We start from the raw sequence: 20,932 nt of genomic DNA on the forward strand, positions 1-20,932 counted from the left end.
ACAGAAACCTGTGCAGTAGCACTTGCAAATGCCTGATACTTTTTACACTGCCACCAAACCTGGCCACATTAGGAGACATTGCACAGTGTGGGTCCCTAGGCAGATGAGGTAAGCCGTTGTCAGAGGCTAGTTGCCTGCCTTCAGCACTCGGGGCCTGTGGGGAGCACTAACAAGGTTGCCTCTGACTGGGGCCTGGGGTGGTGGCATGGGAGGCAGACTGGTGTAATGAAGAAATAGAGGGATGGGTGAGGGTGGGGGACTGCTAGATTCTCTCTCAGTGTTGTGGCGTATGTGTATATATATATTAGCTCAGCTGTACCCTCATCATAGCCTTACAACATATTTGGCTGGCCACATAAAATTGGGCAGTCATGAAACACGCAGTTTAGTGTCTGGACAGTCTTTCTTTCGCAGTGCATTGTCTCTGTGAAAATCATTTTTATTATTATTACTATTATTATTATTATTATTATTATTATTATTATTATTATTATTATTAGTAGTAGTAGTAGTAGTAGTAGTAGTTGTCAGGTAGTAATGATTATTTCAAGTATTTCTTAGTGATATATTTTTCCAGTGTGATTTGGCATTATTGCTGTTTTGAAAGCTTTGGGGGAAGGGTGAGAGAGAGGTGTGGTGTGATCAATGGAAATGCATTAGAGATTCTCATTATATGAAGAGGAGCGTGCAGAGAGAGGCTGCCTTTAGGGACATGGGGGAAGGGACACACACATACACACACACACACACACACACACACACACACACACACTCACTCTGCGTAGACAATGAGCTGTGGTTGATGATGATGGAGTGAAAAGGACTAGCTTTCTCTGGTGCTGGTGTTAGGGGAGGTAGTCAGGTCCCGTTGATGCATCTCTGAGGAGACAGCAGTGATGAGCGTAGCGTTACGCTGGGTCACCCCACCCCCCTGTATGCTCCTCCAGTGCCACCAGGGAGTGTCTTGCCTGGCTTAATCCTTAATTGCCCAGAGATTCATTCAGAGATTTTTTTTTTTTCTTATTCAGGGGGCCTTACATCAGCCTGCTATTTCACTCCAATAAACATATTTAGAGGGAGGACTATCTAACTATCAGCTCCGTACATCTCTCTCTCTCTCTGGTGCACACAGTACATCGTTTGACCAATGTTGGATGTGATCATTTGCTTTGTAGTGAGTCCAAAAGGTCCCTGAGTGTTGTTTCTATTTCATGTCTTGGTGAAGAAAAGGAAAGAGTCGCCAGATAACATGATGTGGGAGGTGTGACAAATTGTTTCTGAAAGGCTGAGTCTATTGACAGCTTGCCAGACACTTTTACCTATAAGCTGTCACTACTGCTCTGTGAGCCATGTGTTCAGTTCAACTCATATTCACCTCAAGTGCACATCATGGTGTGTGTGTGTGTGTGTTTGTGTGTGTGTGTGTGTGTGTGTGTGTGGGGGGGGGGGGGGGGGGGGTTGGCAGACGTGAGCTCCTGCCCGGGCTGATTAAGTTGGTGCAGGGCCGTCTGATGTGATAAAGGTAATTGAAGCCCTTCGGTGGTGGATGTGGACCAATCGCAGGAGCAGTCTAGTCATGTTATCGATGCCAGGCAACAGCCACTGATTGACCCCAAGGCATGGGCAGCTCCAGACAGACAGCTCCTGGGTGATGTGTGGGTGGCGTTTCTCAGGCACGTGAGAAGCACCTGAGTGCCTCCGCCTGCCTGTTTCTCACAGACTCCTTGTCAGGGTCCAGACACACTACAGCTGCAGCCCCGCAGTCCTGATGTGGACCCATCGATTCGGATGGGGGGGTGGGTGGGGTTGCGGGGGGCGTGTTATCAGCAGCACTCCCCTGGCAGTCTCTGGAGCCTTGATGTCTTGAAACATGAGGAGAAAATGTTCTATTGGATGCCGATATCAAACTGAATGCTAAAGAGGCCGTCGATCTGCCACGAGGCCCATGCCTGACCGAGGAGCTGTCGATGCGCAGCCGCGTTCTTCTCCTGCTGCTGCTGATGCTGCTGATGCTGATGCTGATGCTGTTACAGCAGCAGCTCTGTCCTCGGATGAAAAATGAAGCTACGAGATCGGAGTCAATCCCGTCCCAATCGATGGTGGCCATGATTACTCCAGAAAGTGCCTTGATATCATAATGGCATGAACGGGAGGGATGGTGCGTGTGAGCGAAAAATGAAGAGAGAAAAACATGACTTATTTCATGACCTAGTTGCTTCGCATTTGTCTTACATTTCAAATGTTTTTCCCCTCTCAAGCCTCTCCGAGTGGCACAGACACCTCCGGTGTTGATACAGATGTGCTGACTCACTTTGAATGTACCCCTTCCCTCTTATCAACCCCCCTTTTCCCTTTCATCTTCAGGACTCGCACATCTCTAATGTGGCCCCAATAAGGCTGGTCTTGCTAATAAGCAAATATATCTGCCTTTCTTTGTGCACGTCCGGATCGATACTCTATTGAACCAAACACAGAGGGAATGGATTTGCTACACCACTCTTTATGGGCCTCTGGATCAAAGCACCAGCACTCCCTCACATTTCCCTCAGCTAAAACCCCCACTAGTTCTCCAGTAGGCAGGGCACTGAAGGTGGAAGAAGAGTAGAGATTGCTGAGCAGTCTTGGGGTCAGGACTGAGAAATGTTTTTTTCTGTCTCGATTGTTTTATTTTAAAGAAGAATGGTTTACTGATGTTGTTTGGTCTTTTGGTGAATTTTTAAGGAAATGTCTCTTTCACTGAAACCATTCCAAAAGACTTGTAGGGAGTCTATGAGGAGCTTTGCATACCTGTTTTTAAGAGGCTCAGCTGTGATGTGTTACAGTAGGTCAATCTGGTTTCTTGTCTGTTCTAAGGTTTCAAGTGCACATTTATATTTTAAAGTCCTTGGCTGACCACAAATGATTCATGTTTTGAAATTTTAAGAATGACTGACTGATTTAGACTAAATCATTTCTGAAGTGCCTGGGTAACCGTGGCGACGTGAACAAGAGAGGCTGGTGTATTTTTCCTGTGTTGCGTGTCATTTTTGTCTCTGTGTGTATGCCTTAAAGGCTCCTGCAAGGTTATCTATGTGGCCTTCACACAGGATTAGTGGTTAGACTTACAAGTTAAACTGCCTCTGTTGACAAGGTTGTTCTGCTTTCATAAATGAGAACATGAGCATCCTCCATTTCAGCAGCAGCTGTTATAGTTTGATGACTAAATTATTTAATTTTTTTATTTTAGTCCGAAACAAATTGCTGTGTTGAAGGTTACATTCTCTGTTGGGGAAAAACAGTAACCACTGAGGTGGTGGGTAATTGGCTGTTTTGAAGAAGGAGGCATTTCCAGAAACACATTAGCAGAAATACAGAAATGGAGGCGGTATTTACAGAAATACATTAGCCTAATGGTGAAATGAAAGCAGGTGGTCGGTCAGTCTGGCTGGTGGGTCAGTCTGGTCAAGTTTTGCGCTTTTGCTCATCAAATTCAATGATATGTTTCAGATGTTAAACCATGGGCTACTGTGATACTGTGGATTTCAGGCTTGAAGACCTCCAATCAAATCTACAGTAGTATCATGTAGCAGTGCAGTACACACCAACTCCCAATTATCTTTTAAGTAAGGACTTTCACAGCCTTGTTTGGTGAAGCAACACTAGATTCGCGAAAGCTTGAGTGAGACAGAAATGCCTCATGATCATCTCTTAAAATAGGGCAAGTGACTGAGATGTTGTCAAAGTATAGCTGAGCTCTTCTCCAGGTAATGAGCCCAGTGGCATATAGCCTTGTCAGCGAATGATCGTGTGTCATTCAAACACTACAATTTCAACTAGTTTTATCTCAAGACATGTACTGTTTTAACAAGGCCACAACATTACGTCTCACCCTGTAAGACTAGAGGTGCAGACACATCCAAGACTGTCTGGTATTTTCTGATTCATTTTAACTTTCTGTAGCCTACCTTCCCTATCTAATCTAAGTTGTGTTCACTGCCTTCCCTGTGCATGATGCTTTAACATTATGAATCCATCATCTTCCACTATCTCTCTGGCTTTGATTGAAAGAGGATTCTCCATAAAGCATCACTTTTGTCTGCACAGCTCTGTCGTGTCTGCGTGGCCTGGCATATATAGGGCAGACCATCTGGTCTTTGAAGTCCCCTTAGAGTTCACACAAGGGTGCCATCAGGAGAACATCACTAGAACACCCTGTGGCATAACATCTTTGACACACTTGCACACCCTTTCTGTGCCTCTCTGTGCATGTAGGACAGGGAGGTGGGGGAGCATAAAAGGTACAATCAGTAACCTTTTACCTTGTATTTCTTATGAGATTTTACTTTTACATAATAGAGTTTTAAGTATTTAATGTTCTTTCATCCTAGTGATATAAAAGCATCAAAAGCACTTGGACCTATCCCACCCCCCATCACTTCAGTGTTGATTATTACCAGCAGGCGTAGGAGCACAGCGCTGTGTGCGTGAGAGTAAGGCACGACATGGAAAACAAATTGTCTAAGTGTGCAAAGCCCTGGTCCCCAAAAATGTTTTTGAGTGATGGCTGTAATCGTTGGAGATGGAGATGAATTGGGCGGTTCAGTCGGCATGGCTCAGAGATTATATTGACTCAGGAGATGTGGGCTTGAGTGATAGTGGATTTCTGCATTCAAGCCGACCGTGTCCAATTTAATCAGCCTCAACTCTGCTCCAGCACCCTCTCTCTCTCCATTCGCTGGGCTTTTCTCGGCCTGGTGTGACGGGGAACCTGGCTGGAGAGCGAGCGAGAATCCTCGCGTTCCCCTTCTCTGCGCTCCACTGCATGCTTATTTGAAATTCCACCTGCATTATGGGATGAAAGATGAAACGCTTGTTTAAGAATTGAACACAGGCAAGTAGTTTCTTGGCGGCTGCTTTTCTGGAGCCATTGCAGCACATTAACTCTCAGACTACAGTTTATTGTGGACAGTCGGTAGGGCCTTACCCTTATCTGGGACAACAACGCCGACGACTAAGGTGGGGGAGCAGGTGTCCCTTTGTTAGCAGAGTTCAGACTTTTTCCAGAGATAGCACTAGTACCGGCACACACCCTAGCTGCTGCATATAGCATTGTGTGTGCGTGTGTGTGTGCGTGTGTGCGTGTGTGTGTGTGTGTGTGTGTGTGTGTGCGTGTGTGCGTGTGTGTGTGTGTGTGTGTGTGTGTGTGTGGTTGCCTTGCGACAGGCAATCAGCAGACCTCCGTGTTGAGATTCGTGCCTGTTTGTTAGTAGGTAACCCACGTAGACTGGAAAAAATCTAGAATATGAAGAGTGAGATGCAATAAAGTTCTGTGACATTCCCCAGACTTATGAAGTATTTCTTCTATGCTTTGAGCAATTACGACTTGACCCCCACATGCCACCACATTCAAAGAGCTACTTTTATTGCTGATCTTATTTATATGGTAATTTTGTAGGTGTTGAATATCTTGTTGAAATATTTGTGTTGCGTATCATTTTTACTTACTTCCTCATCTAACAAATATTTGTTGACTTGGAAACAAGAACATCTAGGAATGGTTCTGAAGACACTGGTCTGGTCTGGTCAGCCCTGCATGTTCTCTGTGAGATATTCTGTTGGCTATGGAAGTCTGGGAGGCCAAGCAGATCTTTTACAGTGTGCGTTTCATACTTAATCAGACCATTTCACATTGTTGGGGGGAGGGTAGGTGTTGGACCTCTGTTTTGACAACCTCTCAGCCTGTTCTCACCTCACCCTAGCCGACGGGAAGAGGAGAGTGTTTGCCTTGCTAGCTATGTGAGATGTGTGTGTTATCACCATGCTGGAGGGGGTTATCATGGTCAAGTACGTCCTCAGGGGTGGGGGTGGTGGACGGCAGCACTTCATGTTTAGTCTGCATTAAGCGTTTGTCGACAGGAAAAGGAGTGGATTTCTGTTATTTTAATGTCATTACAGGAAGCGTTCTATCAAGATGGTCGGGGGGGGGGAAAGTGGAGGCATGCCACTCTTGCAGTGACCTCATTTTTGCAGTTTACTGTGCAGATGATATGATGTATTAGTCTGTAAACCCATACTGATGCACCCAGGGTCATTCACAGAACATAAGCTACCAAAATGCTATTTAATGAGTCATTAGGTCCTTGTGAATGGAATGACCCAATGGGGTATGTAAAGAGGATATGTTCACTGAACATGAGACAAGACTGTTTTTCTTTTCATATATAGAATTAAATTGTCAGTAAGGGCTTTATTGGTCATTGGTAGCTGGACTTTATCTTGTGGTTATAAATGATTTTTCACACTAAGAAGTAAAACATCAGCAGTTGGCTGATCTTCCTGTGCTTTTCTGAATCACTAATTAGCATGACATTTTAATTCTAATTTTTATAGATGCATTGAGTCTTAAAACCGTTTAAAAGTTATGGTGCTATTTATGGCTTATTGAAAATTCAACAGAGATTTTTTTTCAGCAGGGGCATTTTAAGATAAAAGTAAATGCTGACATTACCCTCAACCAAACTAAAAGGGGAAACACCGCTCCACTGAAATACATGAACTGGCTTTTATACATATTCTGGAGCATGAAATACATAAAGAGCACATTGTTGAATATATGAATATAGGCATATGACACATATGTAGAGATTGTATAAACTGATTAGATTAGCAAACTAGTAACAAAAACAAAATCAGGAAAAAAACCGAGGCCATGGAGAATTGGCCTGTGCGCTGTGAAGTATGAAAATGCTACAATCTCCCCACAGTTTGCATACAGCAGTGAGTCTATCAGTGGGGCGTTTCAGTCAGATCAGTGAAGCTCACTGGACCTTGACGCAGCCTCGGCCTCCCCTCCCAGACTCACTGGAGTGGAGCACTGGACCAGAGATCTGCGCTCATACTGGATGTGCCCATGTGTGCAGGTGAGGCGTTGTGAGGCGAGGTGAGGTGGGGTTGTGGGGCAGCGGATGCCAGAGGGGTACAGTGCCGTTTTGTCATGAGCAGCGATGACATTTGGACAGCTCCGTAATAGAGTCCTGCTGGGCCGTGCCCCCCACTGGGAGCAGGGAGAGGCGGTGGTGGAGTGGGGGAGATGGAGTGTCACCTTTCAGCTGCTCAACTCCTCCTGAGAGCTCCACACTGGCCCCACTCTCTGGCTGTCAGTTAAACAGACCAATATTTACTGTGATTGGGGGGGGGGGGGTGTACTGGTGAACTGCCTTCCTTCCTATAGTACAGCAGGGGGCAGGTGTTTAGTTCATAGCAAAGCTTATGTAAGGGATAATGTCCGATATACCTAGTTCCATAGATACCAAAAAAGAACAAAAGAGCATTGATATGGACAGTGATTAATTTTCTTCCAGATCTACTTCATAGGTGTCCCAATATACAGAATAAAACTTGCCAATCAGAAAAGAGTATTTAATGTCTCTGGAGGATAAATACACTTGTCTTTAACAGAACAGAACTTTTCTCCATTGCTGTAACATTCTGAATGGCCTTGGAATGGGGGGGGACGGGGGGGGGACGGTCTTAATGGATAATGTTAAATGACAGTGACAACCCAATCTTTTTCGAATTTCAAATGTCAAAATGGCCAGTTTTGTGGTGAGAGGCTCTCACCATCATTAGTGAGTTAACACCACTGCTGGGCCTCAGTCCTGACACCAGCAGTCATGACCTGATCAAACGATCAGACTGTCTCCATAGACTTCTCAGAAACTGGTGTGTAATAAGAAATCCAATTGGGCCAAAACCCATTTCTACAAAAGCAAATTCCATTTCGTGTTTGAACAAGGTAGGCCCAATGTGTCACCTTTAATTTTTACCCTATATGGACCGGTGCAGTAAAGAAGGACTCGCACACAGAGAACTAAGAGGAATTGAGACTGGAAGTCAGCCTTATATTCCTATTTCTTACATTATAGGGCTGTACAAACAAATAAAAAATGCAGTGCATCAGTCAAAAGTACATGAAATGCAAAGACCTCTGTCCATGTTGGACTTTCCTTAGTGCACACAATCTTAAATTTACCTGAGACATTGTTCGCTTACTTGAATGAGAGCAATATGTTATGGGTTATTGGAAAACCCATAGGAGGCATGAAGAGGTTTGCTGTGTCACCCCTGATGAGGAGTGGGCCGGGCTGACCAGGCCCGCCCTTAGGCTGTCTCTCCCCTGCATAGCCATGTGCCAGCGTGGGCCGCGCCATCGTAAGAGGGCTTTTGATGGATGGCAGAAAGGAGCAAGGTGGCCAATAAAACAAGCAGCCGCTGCTATTTAGTGGGATGCTTTATAGGGTGGATGACAGAGGCTGATGTCTCCCCCACCTTCCCTCGTTTGCCCTCCTCTCTCTGGCTGTGCGGAGAGGAGGCCTGAGTCGCACCAGTGCCAGGGACGGACCAGCGCTGGCTGTTTACCACGGAGCCATGAAGGCCGCCCCGGAAATCATGTATCCAACGTTAAAGCTGTTGTTCTCGCCGGTTCAGGTTCTGATTTAGCATCATTTCACCAACTTCAGAGCCGCAGTAGTAGCTAATCCTGTCGTTTTTATTATGCATTTTAACTAACGCCGTAGATCTTGTTGGCTCAGCAACCCTGAAATGTGAAGACCTGTACAGAGGGCAGTCACTGACGTAAATGGTTAGAGTCGAATCTTCGGGGTTTCTTTTTCAGCTTTGTCCCTTTTTGGGCTGCTGAATTATTTAGCGTCTCACAGTCAGAGCAAGTTGTGATCCTGCGACTTGGCAGTGACGTGCTGCTTTTTAGGAAAACCTCATAACTGTCTGTCAAGGGTGACCTAGTCAGTACACACTGAATTTGTGGGATAGTTTTTACAGTGTTGAATTAAAAGCCTGAATGGACTCCATAGCAGAACAAAACAACTTGTGCAGGGAGGGAACCAAAATAATCAGAGAGATCTGCTCTATACATGGAAAGCATGCAACTAATTGTGTGCACATTAAGCAATGGAAAACCCACAGACAAAACAGACAAAAGACATTGATTTACCTGTTTGAACATGTTATCATTTTGATTTAATTGTGTTAACCTGTCAAGATGTATTGATTGCAGAGTTATTGAGCAATGCTGTCATCACAGACCAAAAGAAATACCTGGAACCCAATAGATATAGACTCCTAGTTTGTTCCTCTTTATCAAATTGATCAGTGGCAATTGTGGAACTTCCTTACCCTTTTATTGTAAATTTCTGCCGTTTTGTCAGGTTTACACAAAGCCAACAGTAAGCAATCATGAAGTGCAGGTAAATGGTACTGTTGCAAATTATTTTCTTTTCTAAATGCTGTGTGAATATGCAGCATCCTCTATACATTGTGCTGTTGTACTTGAGAATGCACAAATACTTACAATTACTGAAGATTTTGCAAGATTACTTCTAGTTAAGGGTGCTGTGCAACCCCCTTGTTATAAAACAGACATCAGGTTTAGAGCCATTCATTCTTCATCCCTTGGTCATACTTTTGTAGCTCTTTTCTGCCTCCAACCGTTGTGTTCATTGATGCAGTTTCTTTCTCTTTGACATGAAATATTAATATGGGCAGGTCAGACAAGTCACATCTGCAAAGTACTCATTTCAGTTTCATTAAACCTGAGATGCTTGGTTATACATAGGTTTATAAAAAAAGCCTTTGTCTTGCTTGATAAGAGACGAAACAATATCTAAAGCACCATCAACCCCTCTGCTATTCAGGACATCGTATATAATTCAGTGTATCAAGTCCTAGATCTTGGCATACTAAACAAGTGTCCTGTTCAATGTCTGAATGCCATGATGGTTTGCTTTCCAAGCTACCATGAAATGTAACATAATGTTATTGGCTATTGAAAAAGATTATTCTTCCTTACTGAATTATATCATTCCATAGATTTGATGGATTGCTCTGCCTGGGGAAAACAAATGAGCTTTGCATGTTCACATGGGACATTTGGTCTAATCATTGTAAGCGAGAGAAGAACATTGTGCATTGTTTCCTTCATTTTTCTTCTCAATATTCACTCAAAGACCTACAATCCATGGAGGCAATACAGACATAGCAAGCTGATATCTCTGTATATCAAAAACCATTGTATATAAAAAAAAATATCATTGTTCATTGTTATTATTTCTGGCATGCTCTCTTCTTCTGTACGCCTCCTCTTTCCCCGTATTGAAACCCTGTGCTCACTCACTCCCTGATCCCGTCTCTCTTAGCCGTTGTATTCTAATGAGATCCGAGGAACCACCTTTGTTTCTATGGTGACGTGTCTGGTTGTCTCCAGTGTGTGCTTTTCCCCAGCCCAGTTCAGTTCGCACAGTCAACGAGAGGCGTATATATATCGGAGCGAGCCGTCCAGCCTTCCCAGTCATCTGGGAGCTTTTTGAAACAATAAAACGGACAAGAACATCACAGAGAATCTAACTCCAGACTCCAGCCAAACAGGAAACAATCAGGGCCTAATTTTCCGATGTATTTATTTAGGAAAACCTAAATGAACTCGTTGCGAAATGATCCAACGGCACCCTCCACAATGGCCGTATCTGTGCACCTGGGTAAATGCAATCACAACATTTGGCAGAGACCCAAGGCCATTTTTATTTCTCCTCAGGCATATTAATGCCACACTACTGATTAAGTGCATCCTCTTTGTCTTCTGTGCTGGCTAGCCCTTAGTTGACTGGTAGGGCCGGATTGCGTAATGACCATGATTTGCCGTCCCCAGACACCAGGCCTAGACACAGAGTCCTGTGCTGCTGACATCTATGATGCCTCCAACAAGCAGCATCTCCTCTCTCTCTCCCTCTCTCTCCTGCAGAGCTGAATTTTGCTGGCAGCTTCACCTGTCTACAAATGTACACTTGCACAAACTAAAGTGTGATGGCAGGCAGGAGAATCACTCTGAGGACTTCTGGATTATGTTTGTGTGACTGAGTGAAGCAGTGGACTAGACAGAGAGATTTAAGTGTGTTTGAGTGGAGGAAATTGCATAAAAGCTGCGCTCGCCATCACACACACTAAGACCAGGTTTTGTCAATTGTGTGTTCAGGATCACAATGATACCAAGAGACACATGAAAGAGTGGATTACACTCATCAGCCAGTGAAAGGAATACATGACGACAGATTGATGCCCTAGAGAGAGTTTCTTTTCGCTAGCAAACACTCAGATTTCAAAAGTTGTTTCACACCTCTGAGTGAGAAGGCTGTTGGGCAGTGTTATATGCATGTATTCTTGTGTTTGATAATGTGAGGAGGACTTGTGATTATATATACAGGGTCCCCCTCACAGATTAGCAGTTAGCAGTTTCAGATGTTTGTGTTTGTTTTTGTTTTTTTATGACTGTATCAGAGTAGTACAGTATAAATTTACATAATAGATGTATATAATTGGTGTGTGTGTGTGTTTGGTTGTCACAGGAGATTCTATGACATTAGTACAGTATCAGTGTCATAAAGCCAGAGCTAACTTTGGAGAGTAGTGGCCTCTGGTCTCAGACCAGCCACCGCCACCCTCCCTGCCATGTAACAGAGCAAGTTAAGGGTCAACATCAGCTATGAGTCGGTAGGCCTACACTTAACAGTGAGATGCCCTGGCATCAACAAGGCTCCTTACAGCTGTAAAGAGCTTTCAACTCTTGCTAAAGTTCATCCCCCTGATGAATTGAGGCTATTCTGAGGGGCAAATGGGAATGTAAATCAATATGCATTTTAGGAGCTGCGTAGGAGTGAAGTACTGTGCTGATGGATAGCCAAGAAGCACCTACAATGCAAATTAATAAAACAAAAGTAGGCTCCTTCTTTTCATGACAAGCTTGTTGCACACACGTGAATGCTAGTGTGTATGTTCAGTTGTGGTTCTGTCAGTGACATTTGTTGGAATATTATCCATGCCATGAATGAACTTCAGTTTTTACTGTGTCAGCTTAAGGTTATTCTGATATGGTTTAAAGCCTAAAAACAGATGTAGCACATTGACTATATATGTTCGTGCAAAAGAAAGATTTTTTAAAACATTTTCTCATCCCTTAAATACGCTATGCATGGTTTATGTACTGTATGCGTGCGTGCACACATCTGGGTGTAGAGGAATGAGAAGAAAGAAAAAACTCAAGGAGGAAACTGATTTCAAACATTTATGCAATTCATGAGTGCTGCATGAAGTGGCTTATTTTAGGTCAAACCAGAGAGAGAAAGAAGTCTCTCCACACAGTCTACACAAACACACCCACACACTAACATACCCACACACTGTTTCTATAGTTCTTGTTGTCTGCCAGAGCCTCATATATTTGAAGACTTAACACAAACACAATGGAGAGACCGTCACCTAATAGTCTATAATAATGTGTACTTCCGGAGGGCTCAGTCAGAAACACAGGCCTGTGTCTGCTATGTGGATGCACCTCAGAGCAGCAGCCGCACGTAACGGGGAGGTAATGCATATTTAAAGAAATGTTTGGCAAACTCTGAGAAATTAAATCTACCAGGACTGCTGCATGAAAACAATAATCGGCTCTGGCTCAAAGTGACCGTACTTGCACTACAGTGCATTTGGTATTCTTTTTGACTGCACAGGTATAAAGGAGGCTATTTTTTCCATTCTGGTCAGTTTGAAGTTAGCAGAATTTTCTATTCAGCATTCTATTGTGTGCTAACTTTTTGGGCAAACAGATTTCATGTTGGAGCACTGCCTTTTCTTGTCTTAAAAGAAAGAATGACAAATGTTTATTTTTATGAGTCCTACAACCCAATCTGTTATACTACGAAGAAATTAGCTTACTGTATGTACAACCCCAAAACAAAAAAAGTTGGGATGTAAAATGTGAATAAAAACAAAATGTAATAATCTGCAAATCTCTCAAACTCATATCCAAAGATATCCAAGTATCCAACCTATCCAACTTGTTTTAGTGCTCAGTTCGAAATCCAACATCTATGACGGTGTGGAGGAGCATTAGTGCCTACAGGATGGGTATCTTGCACATTTGGCAAAGCAAAATCAATTCTGAATGATGTGCATGTTTTGAGCAACATATACTGCCATCCAGGCAATGTCTTTTCCCGGGAAGACCTTGAATATTTCAGGAAAACAATGGCAAAATTAATTCTGCACATATTTAAGTAGCATTTCTCCATAGAGGAAGAGTCCAGGTGCTAAGATGGCTTGTCTGCAGTCCAGATTGGTCAAATTAGGTGCATAATGGAATGAAAAACACTAAGAATATCCCATACTGTTGAGCAGCTGAAATCCTATGGGACAACATTTCACAGTAATGGGACAACATTCTATTCTCAAAACTCTAGCAAATGGTCTCCTCAGTTCCTAAACATTTACAGAATTTTGTTACATGAAGAGGTGAAGTAGAACAGTGGTAAACATGCTCCCATCCCAACTTTTTTTGAAACATGTTGCTGGCATCAAATTCAAAATTAACATATATTTTCCATGAAATAGTCCAAATTTTGTCTATCGAGACTTGTATATTATTACATTCTGTTTTTATTACATTTTATTACATTTTTTATTACATTCTGTTTTTATTACATTTTACACAACGTCCCAACTTTTTCTGTTTTGCGGTTGTATCTTTTACTTAGTCTGCTCCTTCCTTCGTTGTACATTTACTGTTGAAAATGGTTTGGCATCCATTAAGAGATGCTGGTGTTGTGTTAACAGTGCTGTGAATCAGGGGCATGTTTGGTGGGGCTTGTTGAAGTACTGTCTGTGTGTCTCAGCTCTCGCCACATGTTCTATAAATTGTAGAAGTGTCAGCGTTGTGGCGTGTGTCATAGCAAGTGAGGTGAGAGGATATAATGAAGGCTCTAAATCTGTATCTGTGCTGAGTGAGAGTCTGTGATGTGAATTTATCTCTTGAAGTCGGGAGCCAAGCGGAGGTGTGCAATGTAGTAGAGTGTGTGTATGGTTCTGGTGGATATACATGGGTATTGTTTGTGTGTGTATCTGTCTGCGTGTGCTACAGTAGGTGATCTTGAGGAGCTTGTGTGTGTGTGTGTGTGTGTGTGTGTGTGTGTGTGTGTGTGTGTGTTTGTGTGTGTGTGTAAGTGCTCTCAGCTTATGGAGATCTCCCAAGTGTGACGAATGATGGATGTCCAGGAGGTTACATTGGTGGCATTTCTCTCTTTGCAAAACAGCTTTTTAGAGTTTAAACAGCTATCTCATTCTATATGAAAGGCTTACGAAGTGTTTAATGGGATCAGGCTGAAAAGCCCAACATGACCATTCTTCCAAAAATGTCATGAAAATGTGGAAAAGCTTTTTACCACTGACTGTAAACTGAGATAGAAACTGAAAGCCTGAAATATTTTTTAAATTCACTTTGACCCTTTAACCCTTGTGTGGTGTTTCACATTTTTTACTAAATTAGAAATTATACAATACAAATGTTGTATAATTTCTGAGCCTGATACTTTATGGCCTCACATGATTGAGTGAAAGCATGTTACTGGAAAAAATTAGTAGACATACTACAATACCACTACATGTACACGTGTATTTACCTGAATACACTGACATAAAACAGAAACACACACACACACACACACACACACACACACACACACACACACACACACACGCACTCAGATACTCACTTACATAGACATGCTACAGTGTTGCCGGAGTAAGTCCTGCTTTCCCGCATTCTTTACCCTCTGTAGTGTTTTATCCTGTTTAATGTTATTCCAAACGATTCTAATCAACCTAAAGTCTGAACTGATAGGTAGCTCTACCTGACAGTGCACAGTACTTCACCAACATCTTGAGTAAGAGACTGAAGATCGAGGAAAGGACTGGACAGGAGTGAGATAGCAAGGAGGATGAGGATGCTTTAGAAACTGTGGATAGTATAGAAACAACATGAGAGTGAAGTTTCTAAGTTCATTAATTTGAAGATCAGTCGATTCTATTACTAGCAGCATTTACAGCATTAAAAACAATCTCATAAATAAGTAGTTTCCTACAGAAGCAAACCTGAATTTTAGGCCAGTGGTCATTAAAACTCCGCAATAAGGGGGATGACTGTGGCTGGGACTACAATTTTGGTGTGTCTAATGTTAGTACAGTACTTTTATGGGCTTGTTGAATATTGCATATTTAGGGCCAAAATTGAGCATTAATGAAATTAATTGTAGCAATTTTTACAACAAAGCTGGTAAACATTACACAATGGCAAAGATACTGTATATAGCTCCCTTTGGGACATAGCCTACCTCTCTTTGTCTTTCCTGATCCATGCTTGAATATGGCTGCTGGACTATTTTCCACGTTTGGTAGTTGGGTGACAGTTAATTACCGATGAAACAAATATGCTCATATTTTTCATGCAAATACAGTTGAGCATTAACAAAATTGCCATTTTACCACTTCATTGATCATACTGTAAACCGTAATGATGATATCAGTTGGCTGTGAACACAAAAGTTAAAGCAGTCGCCAGTAAAAATTGGTTTATGGTTCCTAAATGGTTTGAACACCTCAGTGCTGCGTTGAATTGTGACATAGAGCAGGCAGTTCATCAACTGGAGGTTTGCATAAGGTCCATTAAGTAGCTAATCTTCTTGCATGTGCTTGCCAGGGACAGGCTGTCCTACCTCTTCTCCAGATGTTGTTTGCTCAAGGATGAAATGGGAGGGAGCCCAGCATGCTATATGGGTTATACTTTATGGGTTAAATTAGGACCGTAAGCTTTCACTGAAAGTTAGAAAGCTGGCAAATGTGGCACTAGAAAACAAGAGGTAATTTTTCTTGTCATAGAATTATATATTTGTAGTTTTTAATACATTTGTTTCTGTCTTGTACAGGACAACCTGCTCTGAACCCTACCCATCTAAACACACACACACACACACACACACACACACACACACACAGTCACACTCACACTCACACACACACACACACACACACACACACACACACACACGGTTGCCACACCCATGTGTTTTTTTTATTACTGTTAATTACTGCTCTCTCTCAATCTTTCTCATCCTGTACACACATATACTGTAGGCTACCGCTAATAAATCCCCCTCTACGCTTACTGTCCATCTATGCAGCTTATGGTGACATGGCAATGCCATGGTCGTGCCAGGCGCTCTATATTCCCAATGAAAGTACTCTCAGTGTGGCCCCCTATCTGCTTGGAGGCTAAAGCAGGTTGAAGGGGGAGGCATGAGGGTCCTGAACTCGTTAAATAAGCCCTCTGACCTTGCTCAATAGGGCCCCATGGGAGCTCTGAGTGATGAACAGTAGGCGGACAGCGTCTGTGTGCCTCTGCTCCGTGTGTAGGATATGTGGAGCTGTGAAAGGCCTCTGAGCGGTTGGGGGGGCTGCGTCTTTCAGTGACTTACAGCCTGCACGCTTAGCATGCTGTTGTGTTCTGCTTGTCGACTTTCAGGCAGCAGGTGAGCGACTGTGGTCACCTGGTGCGACGTGCAGGGATTCTCAGTGGTGTCAGCAGCAAGAAGCTGCTTGTGTGGATTAAAATGCACCACATGGAGGATGATGTCTCCTATGTGTGTTGGCTCTCAGTAAGGGGCCCTTAGATCCATAGCTCACTACATGCTGACAGGTTGCGGTTTGCAGTTTACGAGACAAAGGCTTTGTAGGCTCACTGTCAAATTTGAAAAGAGAAGCCTATACATCTGATTGAGGCAGGGTATGTGTCATTGTTAGAGTCCATCCAAGGTAATTAGTGTTGGGGCACACTTTCCCTATCTAATGGATCCAGAATAGGCTACTGTTCCAAAGTGCCCAGACTGCCCAGAGTTTGACATTGATTTGGAGTTGAAAGAGTGCTGTCAGTTTGGTGGGAGTGTAATTAAAACTCAGGATCACAGGGTTGCTGAGAAAGCGGTAAAGGAAGGCTCATCTCATCTCATCTCATCTCAGAGAAGGTGAATGAGGCATTCTCAGCCATGCAGGGGTCTGTGTTCAACAAAAGAGGAGAAACTGCAGTAATACTGAACCACAGAATGTCACATAAAACCTCTGTCTGCTGTATGTGATTGAACCAGGACATTAGCCTAGAGATTGTTATTAGCCTAGAGAGTGCTATTAGCCTAGAGAATGATAGAAAAGAGAAAGAGATACTCCTGAGTGAGTACATGTGTTGTTGTGTGGCAGTGATCTGTTGGTGTGGGTGGGCTAAGAATGTTCCGGTATTTAGCACTTTGAGTCCCTTTTCTGGTTTGTTTTTGATGAACTAGAGTGGTGGACACTGAAATTTTGACGATGGGTCCTGTCTCGACTTTTCTGACTCGTTTTGAATCGCCTTTGACTACTTCAGAGTGGCTGCCTATTGGCATGCACAAACATGTCCTTAAAACAACCCTTAACGTTCGTTTTCAAAACTGTGCAACTCACCGAGTGGTTAGTGGTGTTCGTTGATGTTCCAAAACAAGTAGCGTAGCGAAATACAGTTTCTGTCGTGTTTTATTTGCCATTTTGTAAAATCCCATTGATTTCTGTTGGAAGACTCCTTGCACGTTGATATTACTGCGCCACCGGAAATGGAAACAGGGGCTGTTTACATTTGGATGTAGTCTTTCCGCGAGACCTTCTTTTACTGTCTATGCTTCAGGCTCAAATATTGAGCGGAAGTTTATATGTGGTTATGAGGTATCTGAAAAAATAGTTCCACAATAGCAAATAACACGGCTGGAAATCATACATTGCGCTGATTAGGGATGTAACGATTACCGGTATAATGGTAAACCACGATAAAAATGTTGATGATAACAATTACCGTTTTCATTTCAAATATCATGATTATCACGGTTGATTACCGCGGTGTGGAAATCGTGTTTTTAATCCTTCCCAGCTTCATCCGAGTCTGCTTTTGACATACAGTGGGCCTGGTACAATGAAACAAAACTGGTACTCTACTGATTCTGTTGTTTAATTGATGGTTTTAACTATGACTCGGATTAGGCTACACCTGATTTTAAAAGGCGGAACTTTTCCACCGCAAAATGTGCACTGTATCATGTGGAAAACGTCTTTTTATGTTCGCGTCCACATTCTCTTTTCCACTCACGTTATCAGGAGAATACAGTAGCCTAAAGTAGTATAGAAATAGCAAACTCCAAGTTATGGTAGGGTAAGTTACGCTATAAGCACATAGCCAATCAAACATGAAGAGAAAAGAGAACGGGGCACTTTTTGAAACTATTTCAGCTTGTGTAGGCCTATCAGTGCTTTCTGAACATATTGAACACACTTTTAGAAATACCGTGATAATACCGAAAACCGTGATAATTTTGGTCACTATAACCGTGAGGTTAAATTTTCATACCGTTACATCCCTAGCGCTAATATATTTGTTTTTAATAATCAACGAACACCACTAACCACTCGGTACGTTAAGGGTTGTTTTAAGGACATGTTAATGCCCATAGGCAGCCACTCTGAAGCAGTAAAGGCGATTCAAAACGAGTCAGAAAAGTCGAGACAGGACCAATCGTCAAAATTTCGGTGTCCACCACTCTAGTTCATCCAAAACAAACCAGAAAAGGGACTAAAAGTGCTAAATACCGGAATTATCCTTTAACACACATTGGATTGTACCAGAGTTTGCAAAGTCACATGGGCCATCACTTGATGGTATGCACTCTCATTACCTTTACACAACTCTCTTTCTGCTCTTGGTGTGTATATCAAAGAATAGAATTGCATACCTGCAATAAATAAATGTGCACATTGTCAGTATCTTGACGTATGATGTTGATGTTGTGTTTATGGGAATTTTAGCTGGTCTGCCTGAATGAGATAGAGATGGCATCGTAGGCTGGGGTCTGTGAAAATTGTGATTAATGCCATTCTGCCCTCTTTAGCGTTCAGTTAATACAAACCCACTGGGAATGCAGTTCCCTTCCCTGCCAGCATTAATTAATGTGCAGGAAAAGAGGAGGCCTTACTGATGAGCACATTCTGCTCCGGTCCCTTACGGTCCCTCCGACTGGAAGTGCTCGCACTACTCCCACAACCTGTCTGGGCCAAGCACCTCCAGGGTGTAAAATGCATAGTCATGCAAGCAATCACCTTGACTCTCAAAGACTCTCAACTCAATTTTCTTTGTAAAAGATGTATAAGAGATGTTCTGAACTAGCTTTGTTACTGGCCATTGCCACTAACAATAACAACCAAACTTGATTCGCCATGGCCGATGGTGTATACAATTTTTATTAAATGTTAATATTCATTATATACAGTAGTTGTATAGCTGAAAGTATAGATGACATCTTATTGTAGGTTTATGGAGTGTGAATTTTTAAAACACTAAAGTTCATTTTTTGTGCATTTCTATATCCTAATTTATTCCACTTTTTGGTGACTATTTCTTCCTCTTTTGCTGCTCTATTAATAAATGTTACCATGACAAAAGTATCTGTAGTCTATGTCTCTGAACTCCCCCTAAGCCTTTCTGATAAATGAAGGCACCAAATCCAATCAGGTTTAGTCCCAAAATAATAATGTTGTACCAAGTGATTTAAATGTCCCTTGCTCCAGTGATAGATTTGCCCCAGTGCCTGACCTAGTGTGATATAGTGACACGTTATTACACAAATAGAGTAAGAAAGATAATAAGGGACTGCTCTAGAGAAATAGGGATGAATACATAAACACAGGTTTCCCTTTGTGACTTCAGTGTTTCCCACAGAATTAAATTCTATTTGTGGTGGTAGGTTTGCAGAATTAACTTGAATGCAACAGTTTTTAACAAATTAGTGCAGCCTGGTTATGATGCTAACCAGATTTAAGCACAATTTAGTACAACCTGGAAAATCATTGTGTGGTGGTCAATGTTGTCCCCTCCCCTCCCAGTCTGTGAAGAACAGACCGGTCATTGCTATTATGAGAGAGAGAGATGAAGATAAAGGTGTGGTGAGAAAAGGCTTATAGGGGAGAAGGAGGCAATGCTGCTAACCTTGAGACCTGTCATAAAAGAGACTGATCCTTGACTATTTACTTTACTGGTGAGACACATTGGTGGATATTTTACGCGATGATGTGAGTACATTGCAAGATGCAAGGACATTGAATACGTCTTTGAGTTTGTGTTAGTATAGAAATTGTTGTGTGTTTGCTGGTAATTAGTGGTTCTACTCAAAGTCCCAGTTGACTTAATAATGTTGCACCCTGAAAGGCCATACTGAATGTGCTCCCACTATAAACCATTATAACAGTCTTTTAGAGGCCCTTTAGATGCCGATGGATTCTTGTTTAGCTTCTTTAAATGTGTTGCTTTTTTGCATGTTGTTTACTGATTATTCTTAATCCAACAGGATTCTTGCCACTGTGGGTGCAGACTTTGATTTGCGGACACTCAGAGCAGTACGTGTGCTTCGACCGCTCAAGCTTGTGTCTGGAATTCCAAGTAGGTTTCGTTAACTTAATATAAGACTCCATCTGAGGCTGATAAGTCATGCAGTGTACTTATATCTCATGTTGTGATGTGTGCTGTATGGCAAACATTTTATGCCAGATTTCCATATAACCACACTATGGAAAGCAACTGTTGCTATTGGTATAATGCTGTACATGTGACACCCTTCTGCACTAATAGTTTAATGCCGTGTGTCTTCTTCTTTAGGTCTTCAGGTGGTTCTGAAATCTATCATGAAAGCCATGGTGCCTCTTCTACAGATCGGGCTTCTTCTGTTCTTCGCCATCCTCATGTTCGCCATCATCGGTCTGGACTTCTACATGGGGAAGTTCCACCGCACATGCTTCAGGATCGATACAGGTAGGCCCGACTGCACTCTCACCTTATTGCATTAGGTCTTTGGATTGCATTATCTTGGGTGATGAGGGTCGGAGCCGGGCTGTGCGCACACTGTTTCTCAGTAATCTTTCTCTCTCTCTCTCTCTCTCATGTGTTTTTTTCTAGAGATAGAGAGAGAGAGATTATGTGTTAATGCATGTGTGCATGTCA

The 20,932-nt window shown here is 42.6% G+C and overlaps 1 protein-coding gene across 1 annotated transcript in view; it reads left to right on the forward strand.

Annotated features, from left to right (window-relative positions):
* Window positions 1-20,932, forward strand: part of cacna1ba (calcium channel, voltage-dependent, N type, alpha 1B subunit, a) — a 92,200-nt gene that overhangs the window by 4,143 nt on the left and 67,125 nt on the right. The window contains exons 4-5 of the mRNA XM_076271336.1: window positions 20,283-20,374; window positions 20,591-20,743. Coding sequence (XP_076127451.1) covers window positions 20,283-20,374; window positions 20,591-20,743 — 245 coding nt within the window. The remainder of the gene's footprint in view (window positions 1-20,282; window positions 20,375-20,590; window positions 20,744-20,932) is intronic.

This window comes from Alosa pseudoharengus, unplaced genomic scaffold (assembly GCF_046254945.1).
Source record: "Alosa pseudoharengus isolate Yale_2024_CS ecotype anadromous, Long Island Sound unplaced genomic scaffold, YU_APseudo_1.1 YU_APseudo_1.1_scf_6, whole genome shotgun sequence".
In the NCBI taxonomy this organism is placed as follows: domain Eukaryota; kingdom Metazoa; phylum Chordata; class Actinopteri; order Clupeiformes; family Clupeidae; genus Alosa; species Alosa pseudoharengus.